Here is a 21,663-nt window from a genome sequence, read left to right on the forward strand (position 1 = left end):
TAAGACGTATCACTTGTATTCTGGGACGAATTTCTGGTAGTCTTTTTGTATTCTGAGACGTATCTCTAGTATTCTGGGACGTATCTTTTGTATGGGACCTATGTCTGGTATTTTGGGACGTCTCTTTTTCTTCTGTCAGTGATGGTAACAGTAGCGTTTAAGGGTAATTGCTAATGATCAACCACGAAGGTCCATGTAACCAAAGCTGGTTAATTTGGACTTTGTCGAAGGTAATACCTCTTGATGGCAAATCGGATGGATTAGAATCGGTAGGGCAGTATCTCCACTCACCATCACCACGCAGTTCTTTGATTTTCTTTATCCTGTTATTTACGAATGTGTTTTGTTGTTTTGATGATGTAACCCATTTAAGTACTACTTGGCTGTCACTCCAAAATATCGTCGTTGTGCACTGGGCACTTTTCTGGATATGCCAATTTTGCACCAACAACAACAGCAATCAATTCTAGTTTTGCTATAGTTAAAGTCTTTATCGGAGCAACTCTTGTTTTTGCCATCACTAATAAGATCTCGTTTCTGGAAATTATATATGCGCATGCGCCGTATACTTTCATATTGGAATATGTAAATACGTGCAGTGTAGGTAAATCTTTGAATTCTTTCAAGCAATAACACATGGGAAGCTCCGTTTTGATTCTCTCATCAATATCTGCTTTCACGCTATGCCATTTGATGACTATTTCGGCAGGTAATGGTTCATCCCATTCCAGTTTCTGTTGTCATAGCGATTGCATCAATATTTGACTTCTAACTGTTAGTGAACTCAGGTTTTTCTAATGAATCGTATATGGATGAAGTTTCTTTAAGCGAGTTATCGTTTCGTCATATGGACCAGACTGCTTGTACAACTTTTCGAAAATGTGATGATGTCGCTTTCAGGGTTCCATACTATTCCAAGGACTTTGGTAGCTAAGCAGTCGTCTGCATCTTTCTCTGATCTTGCTGTTTTACGTAGAATCTCGTAATTCGAAGCCCAAGACCTCAGACCGAATCCCGCTCTCTTAAAAATATATCTGCTTCAATGGTAAAATTCCATTAGAGTGTCGTGATCAGGTAAGATTAAAAGTATGTTGTCAACATAAAGATCCCTTGAAAGTTGCTCTCTGATGGCACACTGATTTTAGGGCAGATATTTCTGTATTACGGCGCTCAGAATAAAGGGTGAACACGTGGCACCAAACAGCACGGACTTGAAACTGTAGATCTGTAAGTCACTGCTCGGACCGCCAGGATCACTCAACCAATAGAATCTTGTGATGTCAAGATCGTCTTTGCTCAGTCCAACGTTCAGAAGCGTCTTTTCTATGTCAGTCGTGACAGCATACTAGTGAAACCTAAAACACATCAGAATAGACGACAGGTCGTTCAGTATAGGCGGAGTACTTTGGAGACAATTATTCAAGCTTGCTTATATGTGATAAAAGATCTCTGTGCTTCTTCATCGAAAAGTACATTGGCTTCAAAAATATGTAGAGTCTGTCTGTAACTTGGCAACGGCGGTTTTCAGAAGTAAGGGTCCATCTGTATGTATATGTGAGGAATGCAGCATTGCTGTATCTTTCTGTTCAGTGTTTATGTTTTCTTCTTGTGTTGACCTCTTCTCTGTCAGTGTCTGACTTTTAAGCTTGTACTTACATAGGCTGGTATGGTGTCTTCGATCACAGTTCTTACAGTTAGACTTAAGTTGCAATTTGAGACCCTGTGGTTTCCAAGGCAGTTAAAACACAGTCTGTCATGTTTAACTGTATCAATTCTTGAGTCATAATCTTTCACAATATTACAATCTGCGTTGTAATGAGGTCTTTTGCAGAAAACGCACCCTTTCGCATTTTTTAACTGAAAACTAGACCTATATGGATTTTCATGCCATTTGCCCGATATACCTGATTTATATTTGTTACTATTGGTCACAAACGCTGCTGTAGCTAAATAGGCCGAAAGCTGAGAGTCATTACCGGCTTCCATAATGATTAACGTCACATTCGTCTAATGTCACTTAAACTCCATTTTGTTAATCCATGTTCACAGGACATGTTCTTTTTCATTTCCATCGGAAGTTTCTGCAGTATGACGGGAACTAGTAAAGAAGCGTATGTATTTTCACATTTCCCTAAGGAATCTAAACCTCTGATATGTGTCTCTGTTTCGTCGTAGAAATGACGAAGGCTTGCAAAATGGTTTACTGGCGCAGCTATATCTAGTAATGCTTTCATGTATGTCTAAATTATCTTCTCCCTTTGTCCATAACGCTCGTGTAAAATCTCGACTGCCTTCTGGTAATTTACGTTTGTAAGCGTGAAACCTGCGATAGGTTGAAGAGCCTCTCTCCTAAGAAGCAGTTTCAAATAATTGAATTTCTGTGCATCTGGAAGTGATGAGCATAAATTGCAGATTCATATGAATTCCAGAAGGCTTGCTGGTCAATTACATTTCCGGTGAATATGGAAAGGTCTAATTTCGGCTGAAAGCTGTTTCCGGAATTTATTCATTGAACATTATTATAACTGTGAGTCAGCATTGATAGATCTCGTGCTGTACTGCATGAATTAATTTCGTACTTGTTAGGTCGATTCACTTCCGGTACTGTATTGCATTTCTGTTGAGCTATTAGATTGACTAAATACATTGGCGGTGGCGTTAAGATTTGAATTTCTTAACTTTAATGTTGTTTTTTTTTTTTGCTTTGATTTCCTTTAATATGCACTGTAGAGTATAGCTATAGTCGTGTTGTGCGATCACCTTCCTTCTATTTCCTCTTCATTTTCCGGCGGTAGATTTTCTAGAACCTATGAGTGTAGACTTTCAAGTGACGTCTGCTTCTCTTCTAAAGAATGGAGACTATTCTCTATTTCTTCTGCGTTGATCTCCGAATCGTCTGCATCGAACTTTGAAGTGCATTTTGTAACTGCGGCTGTATTTCCCTTAATATAAGCCTGTAATTTCGTCAATTTCATTTTTGCGGCTGTAGCGGTAAATCTACACTTAAACTGTTACATAAGTTTCTCTTTGTAGGCTGTGCATCCGCTTCGCGGGACCAAAATGTCGGGATTGACATCAGTTCTAAAAGCAGGTTCGGTTTCGATGACTGTATTACATCAACTCAATTCAAATACAAAAAAGTACACAGGAGGTACGTCAAGAAGTTACGTCGCGGTAAAAAGCGCCAAACGATTTGGTCGGTTGATCTGCACTATTTTATTATATGTCTGTTATCTATTAGTAACTATGACAGAGTGTTCTAGAAATGTATGTTTTATTCTGTTTATCATATACATTTGATTATTAAACCATTGTCAAAATATGAATTGGTCAATATTATATGAACCGGTCTCTCAGAGCTCAGATGGAGCGGGTTCTGAATATGTCTCGGACATCCCTACCAAAATATGCTCCCTGAGACGCCCTCCGAGATGTATAACCCTCACATGTTAGGGGGTTTTCTTTCTCTACACAGTAAGTGTCGTTTCTACTATCATTTGCAACATACCCGAGATATTTAACCTTAAACCTATCTTATTGTACTGAAAATACATTCAGCGAATGAAATAAACCCCCACTTTACACGCAAAAATGCTAAAAATAAAAAAGTAAGGATTTTTTATGGATACTACTTTTAATTACACCACGAAGGCACATTGTCGACCGAATTACGGTGAATTGTTACAACATAACCTTAATCTAATTAGAAAAATGAATCTAACGACCCGTTATACCAAAAATACACGCAAATTCGATAAAACTCTGCAAACCGAGCGAAATAAAGGCAAAAAAGTATGATCAAATGTTGGTGTCAAACAGAACTTCTTATCATCAAAAATTGGTGTCATTAAGAACCTTCCCTGGGAATCATGTAGTGTAAGACAGAACATTTTAGGCATACCCATTTGACTTCAACAACCTGTATTTTCGATAGTATTGGAGATTTCGCCGGGATATTTGGCAGACAAAGAGAGCGAATGTTGGGCTTTTATTAAGGGTAATGCCAAGCTTGTTGCTTCAGATTTGAGAAAACATTCTCGGTTCAATATCCAAAACAATGAAAATCTGGCCGTGCATTAGCCATCTGTATGATTATTTGGTGGTCTTTTTGATTCAGAAAACATTCCTTTAGATGCCTTTTTCTATCCTCATAGCCTGGTAAGAATCTTGTTTGCATTGATTCACATTGCGTATAGACAAAAATGGAAATACTTACTTCAAAATGACAACAATCTCCATAGAGTGTCGTGTTGTCCGATCTGGTGTCATGTTATCTGGTAGTGTCGCGCTATCACGTTATAGAATGTGGGTTAGTAATTGTTAATGATGAACGGAAGGCAAAAAGGCAATGTTTTGAGAAAATACCGGACTGACATAAAGGTCAAGTATAGGATTAAAAAGGTTATATATGATTTTAGACTATTGGTTTATCATAGATGGTTACACGTCGATAGAGAACGCTGAAAATAACAAAATATCAGTTATGTGGGTGTACTGTTAAAATAGCGTCCCAGGACATAAAGATCCAACCAGCTACCAAATATTTCCATTTTTACTCACTTATTTGATTAAAATGCCGGTTTACAGGGTTCCTATCAGTGAGTCAGCAAAGACACTTATTGATTTCCCTCTTGATAAAGCTATCTTTTTCATTTCGGTGCGTCCATTACTGCAATACGTAAATTTATTATATGTTCAATAAATGATCAGGCGTTGTCAGAATATAAACATGGCTTTTTAAGAGTTACGGGCCCGATATCACTATTTAGACTCTATCTATCAAAATAAAACCACAAAAGTCGCGGAACTACTCTGTCTCGCCACACAAATAATTTTGATTTGCGCAATACCGACACTTTTTTCAGACCATGTCATATTTAAATCTATAACTCGTTGAATATTGCGCTTTGTCTGTTAAAGGTTGCACAATACTCAAAGTAAACATTATTTTAAAGGTTGACGTTAATGTCATAGCCATAAATTGAAAAATATAAGATTTAAATATATGGCGATAACCTTTCGTTTTCGTATTTTATCAACAGATTCACATTTTTAACTCGCCATAACTTGCTCAATATACGTTAGTTTTAAACGGGAAACACATGGCATGTTTTTTGTTCATGCTACTTTTTATATTTCAATTAACGATCTAAATAACATATGTTGCACTAACCCATTCTTGTATCGAAAATACTTACTCCCGTACTTGCATATATAGGGGTTTCAACACAGGTGGGCAAAAAAGAAGGTATAGTGGTGAAATCACCGTATACATAAAATTATGTCAAACTGTGTAAAAATAAAATTGATTTTAAAGTAAGGGTTAAATTTGATAAGAATATTTTTTTTTGCATATAGATGAAGATTTATATGCAGCACTTGCATTAATTCCGTCAGAAAAATCACCTTTTTTTCATGACATTAACGATAATAATAATTTTCAACAATTGGGAAATGATGTAGTTTCTTTCCTAGACAAAGGTAAATTTTTCCTTACAAGTGACTTAAATAGTAGAATAGGTCAGGAAACGGGCTATATCTAACATGGTTATGAATTACAAGATGATCGATACACCGTATACGTCACCTTAAATCAAATAGGTTCAGAGATAACCTTTTAGATCTGTATAAAAACTATAAACTTACGGCATATCGCACAAGGACAAAAAAGTATAACATGTGTGCGCCATAACGGGAAAGTGAAGTAGATTATATTTTAACTTCCGTTTATAACTTTGATTGTATAGAAGAACTTGCTGTAAAAGAATTCAATGAGTTCTCAAACTTTTAGTATTTAGAAACCACAATATGCCGAAACATTCGTTAATGAGAACTGCTATAAAGGTGATAAGTAACTCAAACAAAATGTTGCTGTAAAATCTGTAGTTTGCGTGTATAGACAAAAATCAGACGATAGTAGTATAATGATGAACGTAAACATATAAAAAGCTGATTTGAGTATAACATAAGTAGAAATAACTTAACAAGAAAGGCATTGTTAGACAAGGAGAAATATTATAAATATTGCTGTAGAAAATATGAAAAGGAATTTAATAGACAAAAGTATATTACAAGAAAGCATATGATTTAATAGATAGGCTTTATGGTATAATCTGATAAAATCTGGCATTGATAGGAAATTATTATTCATCATTCGCTCAATGTACGAAAATATTGAATTATGCGTACGACATACGAATACATTGTCAAACATTTTCAATTGCAATCTTGGTTTATTACATAAGAGGGGAGATAACTTCTCCGATTTTATTCTCGTTCCTAAACGATATTCAAGTACACCTACAACAAAACTTAGATGCCGACATTACATTAGATCAGTAACTGTAGTCAATTTATTTACTATTATTTACAGACGACGTTGTATTTCTTTTTCTAGAGAAGGATTACAGAACAGAACAGAAACTTTATTTCGACTTAAGCATTTACGGCTCAACGTCATAGATGATGATCATAATATATATTTACAATATACATTTATAATATATATTTACAGACTATATATGAATATTATAATAAGAACATGTCGGTAAACAAAAACGTAAAAACGTGTGTTTAACTTCGAATACACGAGATATGCTCAGTTGTTAAGTACATCATTTCTAAGTTTAAAACCTCTAGTACAAAACGTAGCTAATTTATTAAACACTGACATGTAAATAAAATGTTTAACTTGTTTGATTCATATGTTTTATCTGTGTTGAACTATGGTTGTGAAATATGGGGATTTTTAAAAGCAGATAACATAGAACGCATCCATAGAAAATTTTGCAAATGGTTGTTAAATTTATAAAGATCAACAAACAAGTTGTCTTAAAATGCGGAATAAGGTAGATATCCACTACATGTTAATCATCAGACTAGCATTATTAAAAAATGGTTTAAACTATATGGCTGCAAAAAATAATTGTATCATAAAACTGTTGTAGATAAACAAAGAATAGAAATACTTATTGACCATAATATTACAAGTTGGTCGTCAAAGTTACGAAATTTTTCGCAAACCTCAGGGTTTCCAAATGTTTGGTTATTTCCAGAATCAGGAAATATTAATGTCTTTATACCTTTGTTTTAAACTCGACTTCAATCAATGTTGTTATATTTTCATCCTTCAGGGATTGTTATTCGTTCTAAACTCTCGGCCTCTATCAAGATGAGAAGTATCTTATACTGCGTTGAAGGTTTTGTGTTCACTGACATTCGGGTCCATGCTAGTTATCCCGTCCTATTGTATTCTGGGACCTCCAGCGCTTTTTAACTGTCGCTTAACATTTTCACTTAACGAATTGAAACTGATGACTGTTCTACCCGAACGCCACTTTTTACAGAATGGTATTGGTTTTCGTTTTGGGGAGGCTGCGTTTTTGGTACGTGGCATTCCCTGTTTGATATTTGCATTTGTATTTTTTGCAGATATATATATGTATATATATTAAACAAACAGATGGAAGCATGTTCTTCATTGTCACTTCATAGACATACCAGTACTAGTATATCTCATGCTAATTACCTTAAAGAGGCACCACAAAAAAAGCAGTGTTCTTTTGTGTTTCCATGATGGAAATTATAAATGATTTGCATGAAAAAAGTGAGAAATACTAGCAAATTTGCTGAGAGATATTTAAAAGGCCAATCCAATGTGTTTAATGTCTAAACATTGACATGACTCTCGTGCTGTAAATGACGTATTACGAACTACATAATTATATGCAGAAGATTTATGTAGTAATTTATATTTTATTTCCAAAAAAAAAAAAACAAAAAAAAAAAAAAAACGGAATAAAAATCCAATACCTTGACATTTCCTCTTTGCTCCTGATAGTATATTTCTCGATTCAAAACACGTTATTTTGTCAAAAACTCATAACGTTACGCTGTAACTGATAAACAAAATCGGATCTAAACATTATTATTTGTCTTTGAAACGTCATGACGCTTTGTTTAAATACTCAGCTATAAGAAATACTTCTAAAAAAGCCGTTCGTTTAATTTTATTATCATTATTATATTTTGAAATCGGTATGCAAGAAAAAGATTCTATCACTGGTTATAGGTGCAGAATATCCGGCTCTCGGGTAACTATTTAGGCGGTAACTCGGTTGGAGCCTCGTTACCCTTCCAGTCTGCACCTACAACATGTGAAAGAATCTTATAATATTTCAAGGTTCTATACGTCTCGACCTAGTATCTGTAACTTTGTTAAACTCAGAAAAGAAATATTTGTTAACTTAACTGGCACTATTTGTATCAAACTTAGGAATGATACTTTGAATACGTAAGAACGCATGACGTTTGTGATTACGCTCAATATGTTTTTAATGCTATTTTGAATGAGATTGTATATATTACCTGCATTTATAATTTAACATGATTTATTGAGACCGACATATTGACATAATGATGATGAGCTTGTATGCTTAAATCATAAAGTTTGTTATGTTCTGTTCTGTAAATACTGTATTGCGCATGTTACCGATTATTATCATGACATACACAGTTTTGTTAGGAGCGTACTCAGTTCTATTTCAATATCGATAAAACTTGGAGATTCTGTTCAATGTTCAGTTGTCAAAAACCAAAAACAACAAACAAAAAGGTGACGGTAATATATTAAATGGTAATTATTACAGTAGTTATATCTGTTTTAATAGTATTCGGCTTTCGTGGAGTTTTTTCGGGGGCAGATCACTCTCGGAGTGTCTCGCATGATCAGACCTTGCGAAAGAGCAGTATTGTGCATCCTAGATCATGATTTAACTATGATAACCCTGTTACATTAAACTTACAGTATAGCCACTTTTGACATGACCATCTATCAGTGAAATAATGTTTTCAACATTAAAGCCAACCGGTCCTTCCATCAGTCCACTTGTATCAAACATATTTACGCACTTCATTTCATCTCCCCCTTGGAATGAAAAGTACTGAAAAAAAATAGATAAAGCTGAAAATATATTTATTTTAGTTTAAACGTATTTAAATTTGCCATTTAACATAATGATACAGAAATGCAAATATGAGTTGGTCAAATAAGTTTTGAACATTAAGCAATGCCCTTCCTATATGGAAAACATTCTAAGTAAAGTTACGATATATCCGCTAAGTGATAACGTGACCCACCCTCCGCATGTAGTTACGGAGAACGTTCCTTAGGTAACGTCGCATATCTATTCTGTTTGGTAAATTGAATGACATGGAAGCTGATTTAATTAAGTAATATTTTATAGCAAAACACTTTCTTAATACTATTTATACACGCCACCGGTCATACGTCGAGCGTAATGAATTTATGAGGGCGTAGCCCGAGTGAATTATTTTGTACAACTTATAACCGCCGGAGTGTCTAAATAGTGTTAAAACACGGTTTGGCGACAAATGATAAGTCGTCACGTTCCTTTGTTTATACACACCGAGTTCGTTTGCGGAATAGCTCAATTAGAGCGCAGATGATGGCGAATTATCTGAACAGAGAATTACCAACTCAGTGAGTGTATAAATTAATCAAGATAGTTGTGCTGAGTGACATTTCGTTTTAAACATGATTTAAAGTAAAATATCTGATCAAATTTGAAAGCGCTATTTCTCGATGCGTCCATGGCACTGAATATCACGCTGACGTGACGTCAACATAATATTGTTGTGATGCTTTAAGCATTGCCTAGTCATATAAAAATTTAATATAAAAAAGCAACAAGTGTATGCAAATTATAAACCATATTGTTAACAAATTGAAAAGAAATATAATGTAAATATAAAATGATTTTTGCGAAGTTCATGCGAAATGTGACTGGCAAACTAACCTTGAGCACGACTCGTAGTTAAATCCCCGATCATATTTTATCATTTAGTGCGCATGAACTACGAAAATAAAATCTGAAATGATTCAGCGAATTTTATAACAAATATATTTTTCGAATTTCGCATTCAACTACAGTAAAACGATTATCATACACTACGGTGATTGTTACGTTTGGCGCTGAGATAACTCTGAACGTCTACATAGAAGTGTATGCAAGCCACATGGTGTCACTTTTTATGCTTGAGTGTTAGATTATACATAATTTATTTTAGGTCGATTGTGAAGGAAGTTCTAAAACTTATGTTAATCACTCTCAACCCCTCATTCCTGGTGGAATCCATCGCCACGAGGGTATGAGAGAAGAGGCCAGATTCCCTTTTAATGCTGAGCACCAAGCAAGGGAGCTACTGGTACCATTTTTCACGTCTTTGGTATGACGCGGTCAGGGATCGAACCCACGGCCTCCTACACTCGAAGCGGACGCTCTACCACTAGGCGGTACTAGTGTTGAGTGCTTGAGTGTTATTCAGTCCCTCATCTAAAGTGTAACGGGTTGTTACAGTTTGAAATCCATACTTTTGCATGCAGGCCACGAAAGGTGGATGGCTTAGACAGAATCTGAATACAATTAATTTTAGTGGTCAATGCATCCAATTAATTGCACTTATTTTCCTAAGTACCTAAGCTACGTCTTCTTGTGAGTTTTCAATGACAAATAAAAATATATCGATAACCAGAAGAAATTATATCATGAACAATACATTCAGCATTAATACATTTATATTAAATTTTATTGTTGTTTATGAAGAGCATTAAACATTGAAATTTAAACAGTCAAATTGGTTTTTAATTTACTACCTCTTTCGTAACACTCCCCCAGTCACCATCTGCAGTGTAGGCCATTTCACACAACCTTCCCTTGGAAATAGATAGTACCGAGTTGATGAAAGCTGATTGTCCAACACTAGTTGGACCAAGAAGCAAACAATTTGCTGATCCACTTTTCCAAACCTTTTCAAATTTGTTAATCTCGTCCTTAAGCTCCTTGCAATACTACAAAAAACAAATAAACTTTTGTGAAATTTGAAATGCTGCCATTTACTTAAGAAATATTTCTGATCAAATAAAGACGAATAAAGTCATTGAAATCCATTTGTTAATTGTTAGAATTTTAGTATTGGTGGTCAAATTGACCTTAGTAGATCTAGCTTCTCCGAACATAAATTCAATAAGGAAACTATATGTTAGCAAGTCACGTTTAGTGCTATTAATAATGTATTAGTGTTTATTAAAATCTCATCGAAGTACACACTGCAGAACACAGCTAAAATTGACTCCCTGTCAAAAAATTGCTAAGATAATTACCTTTGTCAAATTATTGGTGGGGTGGGGTGGGTGATGGGGGTCATATATTTCAACATAATTCGCCCCCTTAATGCAAAAAGGGTACCAAGTGCCTTCTTCATTCATATGCTCATGGTTCCTTTTTTGCATTAAGGGGACGATATAATCCTAAAAACAGGGAGTTATTTCGAATACTTAAAGGCAACTTAACATGGATACTTTATTTATTGAGGACACTTTGAAAAGAATAATAAACAACACAAAAATATAAAATGTGAAAGATAACTTCCAAATTTAAAAAGTCATCTTATTAGATCTGAATTTAATGAAAACAGAACTTCTCCATCAGTACTAAAATGCAATGACCCAACAAGAGCTTGTTGAAAGGATATACTTTAATAATTACCCTTTGTTAATTAGCTTTTCATAGTCAAATGATAGCCTTTCTCAAGGAAACAACTGTGACACAATATGTCTAAGTACTTCTAGCTGTTAATTTACTCAATCAAAATGTTTCAGTCTGAAAAGGGGGTATAATTTTGTATACTTGAAGTCGAACATATGGAATCTTCTTTGAAATGACCATTTCAAAATGCCGAGTGTTATGACAGGTTTGAAAGCTTGTTGTTGTTGTTGTTGTTGTTGTTGTTGTGTGTGTGTGTGTGTGTGTGTGTGTGTGTGTTTGGGTTTAACGTCTTTTTCAACAATTTTTCAGTCATATAAACGACGGTGTCTACTTGTAGCAGTGAGCACAATGCCCAACTTTATAGTGCTGCCTCACTGGAATATCACGCCGTAGACACGTGGCATGATACCCCACCCAGTCACGAAAGCTTGTTGTACAGCTGTTACTGACACACCTGCTTTACATGCGAAACAGTTAACAAAATTCAAGAGAAAAACGGCAAAATTTTGTCAAATAATAAAACAATAAAACTACAATGATTAATATTTAACAGGAAAAGTCACGTTTAGAAAGCGTGCTTCCTTAAAACTGGTTCATTTCTAGTAATGAGCAAACTTTTAGGAAAAACAAATGTGCACAATATTCATGAAATGAAAACCATACAAAGTCATACAAATGGCTTTTTAACAGCTTTATTTCATATACATGTACCTGACCCACGCACAATGGACACTTGCATGAACGTAAATGTAGGTTGTATTTCATTGCGGCTTTTGATTTTCAACAAACAACAAGAAACACTACTTGTAGCCATGTTCGTGTGCGTAAATGAACATTTTGATAAAATGCGCCAACAGCCACGTAACAAAGCTCTGACTTTACTGAATTTATGCGAAAAGATAATCTGTCAATAGCTTTATTAGGCAACATAAGACAACTGTATTTTCATCTGCAAATTAAAAAGAACGGCCTTTTCGGCGAAGGCCGTCTAAATTCGTTTTCGTTACCTATGCCACGTGACTTCAGTTTGCAAATCAAACTACTTGATAACGCATTATAGATAATTTATCAAAATGGAAGATTTATGCAACACTCTGCCTGATTGGACGAGAGTGTCAATTTCTTTCACTCTGTTGATTGTGCTACGCTGAGTGAAATGTAGACAAAGCGTTTATCCTAAACGACGCTGTTCACAGTTTTAAAGCTAACTTTGGCTCAGTATATTTAGCAAGAATATTGATGTATCTCAAAATGATAAGTAAGTTTAATAAATATGATAAAAACCTGTTCAAATACCAACATATATCAAATTAAAAAAAGAGCTGAATACGGTCTGCGTATCACATGAATAAGGGTGTGATAAGAGTCTTTTATGTAGAGAAGTGCTTTTTAAAAGATTTTCCTTGTTACAATTGTCGTCTGTATATGAAAAGGTTTCTTGCTTTTGTGACTTATTCAGATTGCATATTAAAACGAGTACGTGTTTGCTTTTAAATATTTGTTATAAATTATTTAACTGATTTATTATATATGAATATTTTTCTTTAGTATGGTATGCAAATATTGAACTCAGTTGAAATCTGTTTTATTATATATATGCTATATAATGACTGAATCTCATTACACAGAAATGAAGGTACGCTGCATACAGTTTATCTATGTGATATGACTACGGTCAAACTTTGCTTATGAAACAGAAATATTGAAATAATTACAATTGTATGTTTTGCTTGACCTTCACTTTTTTATAGGTGTGACGTCATTTTCCAAAGATTCATGAATAGCGAATATGCATTTGTTAAAGCGGGATCAGTTGGCCTATTTTAGAAATAAATAAAAATAATAAATAAAAAAATCCTTTAATTGATTTTTTCTCATGTATTCTAATCAAACTTGATTTGTAGCATCTTTATTAGGCCCGCAGCCAACTTTGTTCAGCTGGGACATTTGACCCCTTTTAGGGGCTGCTAGAGCTAAAACTAGAAATGCTTTTATACAGCGTCTCATGAACAGCTTGGTGGATCTTTGTCATACTTGGTCTGGAGCATCATTATAAGGTCCTCTTCCAAATTTATTTATATAGGAACTTGGGCCCTATTAGGGACCACTATAGCTAAAAGTAGATATGCCTTTCTTCGCATTAACCACTAAAATGTAATGGATTTTTATCAAACTCGATGTGTAACAATATCGTAAGGTCTCCTGCTATTTTGTTACAAATGGGGATAGGGACCAATTGAGCTAAAAATATAAACACGTTTAATGACCTCTTCTCATGAACCTCTTCATGAATCTTCATCAAACTACTGCTGTAATTATTCGTCTAAGGATAAACGAAACAAAAATGCAACCCCGCCCGCTTAGCTCAGTAGGTAAGAGCGTTGGTCTACGGATCGCGGGGTCGCGAGTTCGATCCTCGGGCGGGGCGTATGTTCTCCGTGACTGTTTGATAAACGACATTGTGTCTGAAATCATTAGTCCTCCACCTCTGATAATTCATGTGGGGAAGTTGGCAGTTACTTGCGGAGAACAGGTTTGTACTGGTAGAGAACCCAGGAACACTGGTTAGGTTAACTGCCCGCCGTTACATGACTGAAATACTGTTGAAAAACGGCGTTAAACCCAAAACAAACAAACAAACAAAAGCAACCCTACGAAACCTTTGCGAAAAATTAAAAGAGAACCATTTAAATTGTTAAAGTGCGGTGTTTAGTTTTGCAGTTTGAAAAATGTTAGATGAAAGATGAATGTTAGATGAAAAATTCATAAACTTCTTTCCTTATTATAATTCGCCGACCATCATTTTTAAAGATATTTCTTGTTACATTTTATCTTCGGTTAAGAATCGCAAGTGATTACGCTGACATGAAATTAAAAGTATGCTTACGTCAATATTGGGTGCCAACTCTCGTTTATAAGTGCTTAACATTATAGGCAATTTGCATAAAAACAAATGTTGTTAAACACTTACCAATGATAATGTATTTAAGAAACAGACTCCGTTTTTATACTGCTTTCACATTTTAGAATTAATTGTTGAGACACCATACCTTCTCATTCCAGACAAGAGTCTTCATTTTCCTCCATGGCTCGTCTGTGAGGTCTTTCGCTGTTTCTGACCCACTATTTCCTTGAAGATAGTAGAGAATATTTGTTAATTTATGGTATATACTCGCTAAGTGATGAGACAATTTCATATCTTCACGATCACATAGCGCTCTCTTCGAGGTAAGATATCTACCAAATTCGTTTTAAACTTTAATTTATGCATAGTAACGTCAAGATACGCATTTTGCAACATTTAAATTTCAGAGCGGGTAAAAGACGCTCGTAAACGAAAATGACGACAGAAGTCACATGTGACATCACAAAGACACACACGACGTCAGGTTCCATTTATTATTGAGACCACGAATTAAAAACAAAATATTTGAATCTTACTGGGGAAAAAGGTAATGTTTGTCCGTTTTGATGGGTCAGTAATGTAAACCAACCCAAGAAATGATTGTTTAAAAACAATGAAATTGTTTACTGCATTTACAGTATTTCATTTTGACAGATTTGCTACATTTTATGCGTATTGAATAACTTTTATCAAGCAAAATTATTCCGCAATGCCAACGGGTATAAATAGAGGGTTATCTCATTCTCAAGAAAACTAGTTAAATAAAGTATCACTATTCATATGTTAATCTGTCCGATATTTTGTTGGAACTAAGATAGTTCTTGAAAGACATGTAAGTAGATAGACATGTTTCAATTTATGGAAGGCCGTACACAAAATAATGTTATAATGGAATTCTGTGGGAAAAGAACAACTGATGATCTCTACCATTTAATTTATTATTTGCAGCATAACGTTATAAACTTACCGCCAAGTAACGTTATTTGAATCAAGAAATAAAATATATGGAACATCAGCCCATTGTAATACATGGAAAATATGAAATTAATAGTACACACTGTGTACGTAGATCTGCAAAGCTATCACACACCATGAGTTATATGCAGTGAGCTGTAAGGAATGTATCTCATTGATTAAACATAGTATTTCACTTAAAAGCAGAAAATAAATATACTACATGTACTAAATATATCTTTATTTTTTTTACAGGTCATTAAGTCACAATATTACATGAAACGTTAATACCTTTTCATATTGACTTTCAAATTTCTTATCAGGTGAGTGTTTTCAATCACTCAATAGGTGTCGTCATGTAAGAGAGATATTTTTTAATTTTTCTGAGCACAAAGAACAATTGTGAATCATTTTCATGTGTACATGCGTATTACTTTAAAAAGATTATTAGCTTTGCACAAACAAATTTGCTCCTAAAGTCGCGCAGAACTCGTGCATATTCTTTGATACAAATTGGACTAGAACTGTCGTTCTTTCGGCAATCGATATAATACCTCAATAACATCGCCTTCCCATACGAAATAAAGACATAAAGACTTTACAATTCTAAAATGTCTGCTTTTAGAATTAAATGATTGTGTAAAGGCTTATGGGTGTAAAATGAATTTAATATATTCATCCATTCAAGAGTTATTGAATTGACAGCCAAATTTATGTCCAAAAGGTTTATAGGCCCAACTAAAGTCAAGGAACCAGCGTGGGAGCCATCTGGTCTAGTCATGTAATGGCTGCTAGGCTTTTGAATATTAATTTTTCACTTGGCATGGTAACAGAGGTCTAAATTTAAGATAGTTTTTGTTTAAATGTCATTGTGGAAGTATTTTTGAGATTTCTGAAGGGAAAATGGGAGAGGAGGATGTATTTGGTGAAGTGAAACTCAATTTTAGTATGAGTAGTAATTCCAGGTCACAGCAATGTGCTTTTGATGTGATATTACAATAAGTAAATGTGACAAGAGATTGAATCTCTCTTAGAAGATATATGACCCCTACTTTTCTCTATCTTTTCTATCAGTTTTAACATAACTCTTTAAAATGAGGTAAGGATTTGTTCTCTGAAATGGGTCTAGCTATGTTTGGTAACTCTTTAAAAATGTCAATTTTATATAGAATATACAGGGAAAACTATTTATAGTATTGTGACCTATAACTTTGCCAACAAGAGCTATCACTAAAGGTGATGAATGTACCCCCCCACATGCACTGACACAGTACATTGCAATTTGACGCACACAAGATTGCATAATTATGTGGACTGTATGTATATAGACTGTATGAATACAGTATAGTAACAAAAAACAAAGTCCCATAACTATGCAGAATATTTATCTAAAAGAACGTAACAGGCACCATGCACAACTAGGGTTTGTACTGATCACTTGTGTGAAGTTTCATTTAATTGTGTGCAAGGGTTCGGAAGATTAGGCGCGCACAAAATTGCATATGCAGACTGTATGTACATAGTATGTTAACAAGAAACAAAGTCCCATAACTCTGCAATGTTTGTTGTTGAAAGAACCTAACATGCCCCATGCACAGCTACTGTTGTTACTGATCACTCGTGTGAAGTTTCATTAAATTGTGTCAAGGGGATGAGGAGAGATGGTGCGCTTAAGATTGTGTCTATGTATATAGTATAGTAACAAAAAACAAAATCCCGTAACTCTGCATTTTTTCCTGAAAGAACCTAACGTGCCCCATGCACAACTACTGTTGTTACTGATCACTTGTGTGAGGTTTCATTAAATTGTGTCAAGGGGATGAGGAGAGATGGTGTGCACAAAATGGACAGACAGCATTTTCAGTCTGTGTATCGAAAAATAATTTAGTCCATTCGTCTTTTAAAATGTTAACAAACTGACATCTACATTTTACCACGTTTGCAACAACCATGTAAATGACTGGTGGATTGTAATCAAAACTGAACTTGGCGTGTATTTTATAATCATATCCCTGTGTACTATCAAAAACTTTGTCAAACGATCATCAACATTTTGCAAAAAAAATTAAGTTAGAATCTCAACAAAGGGGAAGACTGTAGCTAAAACTTAATTTTATAAACAGTCTTTATAAAATTATACATGTGTACTTAAAATGAATTCAATCAATTCATCCAAACAAGAGTATGAAGTATAAGCATTTTTAAAACAAATTAATGGGAAACACTTTTTTACTGGGACAAGGGGAATAACAGTAATTGTGGGCAAAGGTTATGGACTAATTGATAATTATGTGATGTCTGGAGATTCTAGTTATAAGAGCATGTAGAACACTTGCATGAAGTAACTGACAAGAAACAGAAATTATTTGGTCACTGCACACTGGACATTTAACGTATTGACCTCAAATTAATAATCATGGGTCATTTACCAGTATGGCAAAAAAGTTCTATTTTCAATGTGATCTTGAAAAAAATGTCTTTGAAAACGCATCTCTTTCTCACATGTTATGCATAATAACAAGATCTGAAATACTGTTGAATATGGCGTTAAACCAAAATCAAACCATGACAGGTTTGTTTCGTGTAGAGATAGGCATTGCTCTCATAATGTAGTTTAACGTTGACGTAATTTATGGATGATCTTGTTTTAATTACTATTCCTTTTAATCTTTTACCAACATATTTACATGTATGTATATGTATATATGTATGTGTTCTTTATATTTTTGTAAAGCACTTTTGAACGCACATATTATTTATGAAAGTGTGGTATAATAATAAATAATGTGATCTTGACTTTTGACCTACTGAACTCGAACTCAATAGGGGCCATCTGCTGGTCGTAGCAAATCTCCCGATCTCATGATCCTAGGCTTAAGCGTTCTCCAAGTATCATCCTAAAACCGATTGGTCTACAGATTGACCAACATCCATCATCAAACACTAATATTTACAATATACCCCTCTTCCTCCGAAGGAGTGTAATTAATTTTCAAATTAGAAGATGCCCATGTCTCCCTAAATACATAGTCGTAATAGGCAAGAAGTCAATAGAGGATGGGAGCGAAAGACAAAGAGGCACTAATGATTGGCTGCAATAGAGATAATCTACTTGGCATGTCCAAACACCCTATGAAGTTTCAAAATTCTGCGTCAAGTGGTTCTCAAGTAACCATTTTCCCTGTTCAGGCCCCTTTGACCTTGATCTTTGATGGAGTGAGCCAAAATCAACAGGGGTCATTTATCCTGCATGTCCAATCATCCTATGAAGTTTCAACATTCTGGGTGAAGTGATTCTCAAGTTGTTGATCTAGTAAGAATTTTTCAATCTTCAGGCCTCTGTGACCTTTCTCTTAAGTCAAGTGACCCCAGAAACATTAAGGGTCATCTACTCTGTAATTCCTGTTATCGTGATTGAAGGTTTTGGGTCAAATGATTCTAAGGTTATTGATTGGAAATTGTTTTCAAAGGTCTGGTTCCTGTGACCTTAACTTTTGATCAAGTGATTTAAAAAACAATAGGGGTCATCTTCTCTACATGTCCAATCATCCTATCAAGTCTTAACATTCTGGGTCAAGTGGGTCTCAAGTTATTGATCAGAAACGGGTTTTTATGTTCAGGCCCATCTGACCTTGACAGGTGGTTTTTTCAATTTTTCAAATGAGATCTCATCTTGTTAAAAGCAGGCTATGATTATATTATACATAAATTACATAGATAAAAGACACTTCAGAATAGTTCTTAAACTAAAAGCAACCACAAAAAAATGTTTACAATGAAATTAAATGTTTCTTTCAATTTCAAAACAACCAAAACAACTAGTACTGTCTCCAATATCAGCAGACATCATGATCTTCAGGTTGCATTCAATTATTTTTCAGCTGTAGACCGCCTCGGTAGCCTAGTGATAGAGCGTCCGCTTCTAGTGCGGGAGGTCGTGGGTTCGATTCCAGGCCTCGTCATATAAAAGATGTAAAAATGATACTAGTAGCTTTATCGCTTGGCTTTCAGCATTAAGAAGATATTGCTAGGACTGGTCAGCCCGGTGTCAGTATAATGGGACTGGGTGGGGTATCATGTCACGTGTCTACGGCGTGATATGCCAGTGAGGCAGCACTATAAAGTTGGGTAATGTGCTCACTGCTACAAGTAGACACCGTCGTTTTTATGACTGAAAAATTGTTGAAAAAGACGTTTAACTCGAACACACACACACGCACGCTCACACACGCTATGTTAATGTAAGATGCCTCATAATCATGACAACATGCAGTGTTGTTATATTTTCTGGTCCTTTTGGATTATGGAGTCCATTCAACATATATGTAATAGAGTTCCGCTTCAGCCGGTGCTAGGGGGCGTAAGAGGTGTTGCACATTTCATAAACGCTCATGAACAGGGTCAATCAAGACGAGTTTGTATTATTCTCCTTAGTTGCATTCTATGCTTCCAAAGGATCGTTCTACGAATTTTACTGCAAATATTGAAAATTGAAATTTTTCAAACTTAGTTTGAACTGTCTCAAATGATTTCATTGCAGTCTTCCGAATCCCGCTATTGTATAATTATCCGAGAAGAAATTATACACCAGTACGTGAATATTTGGGGACGAAAACACCACGAATCTACCGGTGATTAAAAGGCTAACCTGTTAAAAACAAGGTCTGTTTCGAATTAATTATACCCTTTAATGATATGTCAATCACAAACACTAAAATGTAACATTAAATCAAATTGAAGTGCAGATGTTCGTATTTTCGGGAAACAGGTACGAATTTCTCAACCCCTCCGTTACGGCTGCAATTATTTTTCTAAGTCGTGCAAATAAAAATTATTTACGTAAATATTATGAAAGATATATTATCGTATCTTTTCTAAGAAAAATAAATAAGAAAGCACCTCTTCTGTTGATTTCAGGCAATTTATCTTTTCCTTAAACCATTTCTATGCTACAAATTTCGACCGATACAATGGTGCAATTTTATCATTCAGTATCGTATCGAATAGAACGCACGCCGTGAAAGTGAGATGTTTTTTTATCATGTCATGTGACCAAAACAAGCTCTTTTGTGTTGTTATAATAACAAAATTTCGGTTAACTTTTCTAGCAGGAATTGAGTTTTAATCTAAAATGTTTACAAAAGACGCAATTTGGCTTTAATACCGGTCATAGATCTAAGCGGATGGTACTGTTTTGTAGGTTATTTATTGTTTATTTTGGTCATTGATGAAGAATTGTTTTGGTCATGTGATCAAAGCAAACATGCTCATTTTCGTACGCTTTGCGTTAGTTATGAAGTATAGATTACGACAAATATGTACTTAAGCAGTGCATTTTTGATAAAGTTGAATCTAAAAAGCTTTCTTAAAGTAAAAACAGACTAGCATATCAACTTGCTGATGATTCTGAAGATCGTAGTGTGCGTTTTGAAACTTTATTAGACAACAGATCGATTAGGAATTGAGGGGCATTTCCAACAGAACAGTTGTACATATAAGCAAGAATCTTAAAGTTAATTCTTGTTTTGATGGGTAATCAGTGCAGATCAACAATGTATGTTTTGAACTATCGTACCTACTGCGGCCAAGAACAAGTTTAGCGCACATATTCTGTATGTTGTAATTTGATTCTGAGTGATTCCATGGAGAATAACTTTGCAATAATCTAAGTTGGAAATCACTAATGAAAGAACTAAAACCTATGTTGCTTCTTTAGTTAAATATTTTCGAATACTTTCAATCTTAAAATAGTTCAACATTGTAGTTAGACACTTTCTTTTCACATGCTCCTTGAAAGTTAGAGTGTCATCGATAAAAGCGACTAGATATCTGATTTCATTTATATCATGTAATTGTACAATTTATGTTATGCATTTCAGGAAAAATATGTTTAACTAACATCCTAATGCGGGCTCAGTAAGTATGCAGTGCGAACCACGAAGATCAATGATGAACAGCAAATATTTCTTTAACTGAGAGAACGGCAATATTCAACATGATTATTTGACAGTTGAATGAAAATTGTACGGATATGAATTCGTCCAAAGTGGTGAAAAAATACTATCTTCTATGTCTCCTTGTGCTATGAGCTCTTAGAAACTGAGGATTTCCGTTCCCTGCTTTGTGATACACTACGACGGTTTGTTTTAGATGACTGCTTTATGCACTTAAGTGCTTATGCACACTACGTGCGCCACTCCTTGTTCTGACTTTTATCTGAATTTGTTGGAAAGTTAG

The 21,663-nt window shown here is 34.8% G+C and overlaps 1 protein-coding gene across 2 annotated transcripts in view; it reads right to left on the reverse strand.

Annotated features, from left to right (window-relative positions):
* The window catches only part of LOC123548634 (interferon-induced protein 44-like), a 39,374-nt gene that overhangs the window by 11,205 nt on the left and 6,506 nt on the right, over positions 1–21,663 (reverse strand). The window contains exons 2-4 of one of the 2 annotated variants that reach the window (XM_053546304.1): positions 14,618–14,697; positions 10,676–10,870; positions 8,805–8,942 (exon numbers count right to left, since the gene is read on the reverse strand). In XM_053546304.1, the coding sequence (XP_053402279.1) occupies positions 8,805–8,942; positions 10,676–10,870; positions 14,618–14,697 (413 nt within the window). The remainder of the gene's footprint in view (positions 1–8,804; positions 8,943–10,675; positions 10,871–14,617; positions 14,698–21,663) is intronic. The other variant, XM_053546305.1, reaches the window with a different exon arrangement.

The sequence above is a fragment of the Mercenaria mercenaria genome, chromosome 6 (assembly GCF_021730395.1).
Source record: "Mercenaria mercenaria strain notata chromosome 6, MADL_Memer_1, whole genome shotgun sequence".
Lineage (NCBI taxonomy): Eukaryota > Metazoa > Mollusca > Bivalvia > Venerida > Veneridae > Mercenaria > Mercenaria mercenaria.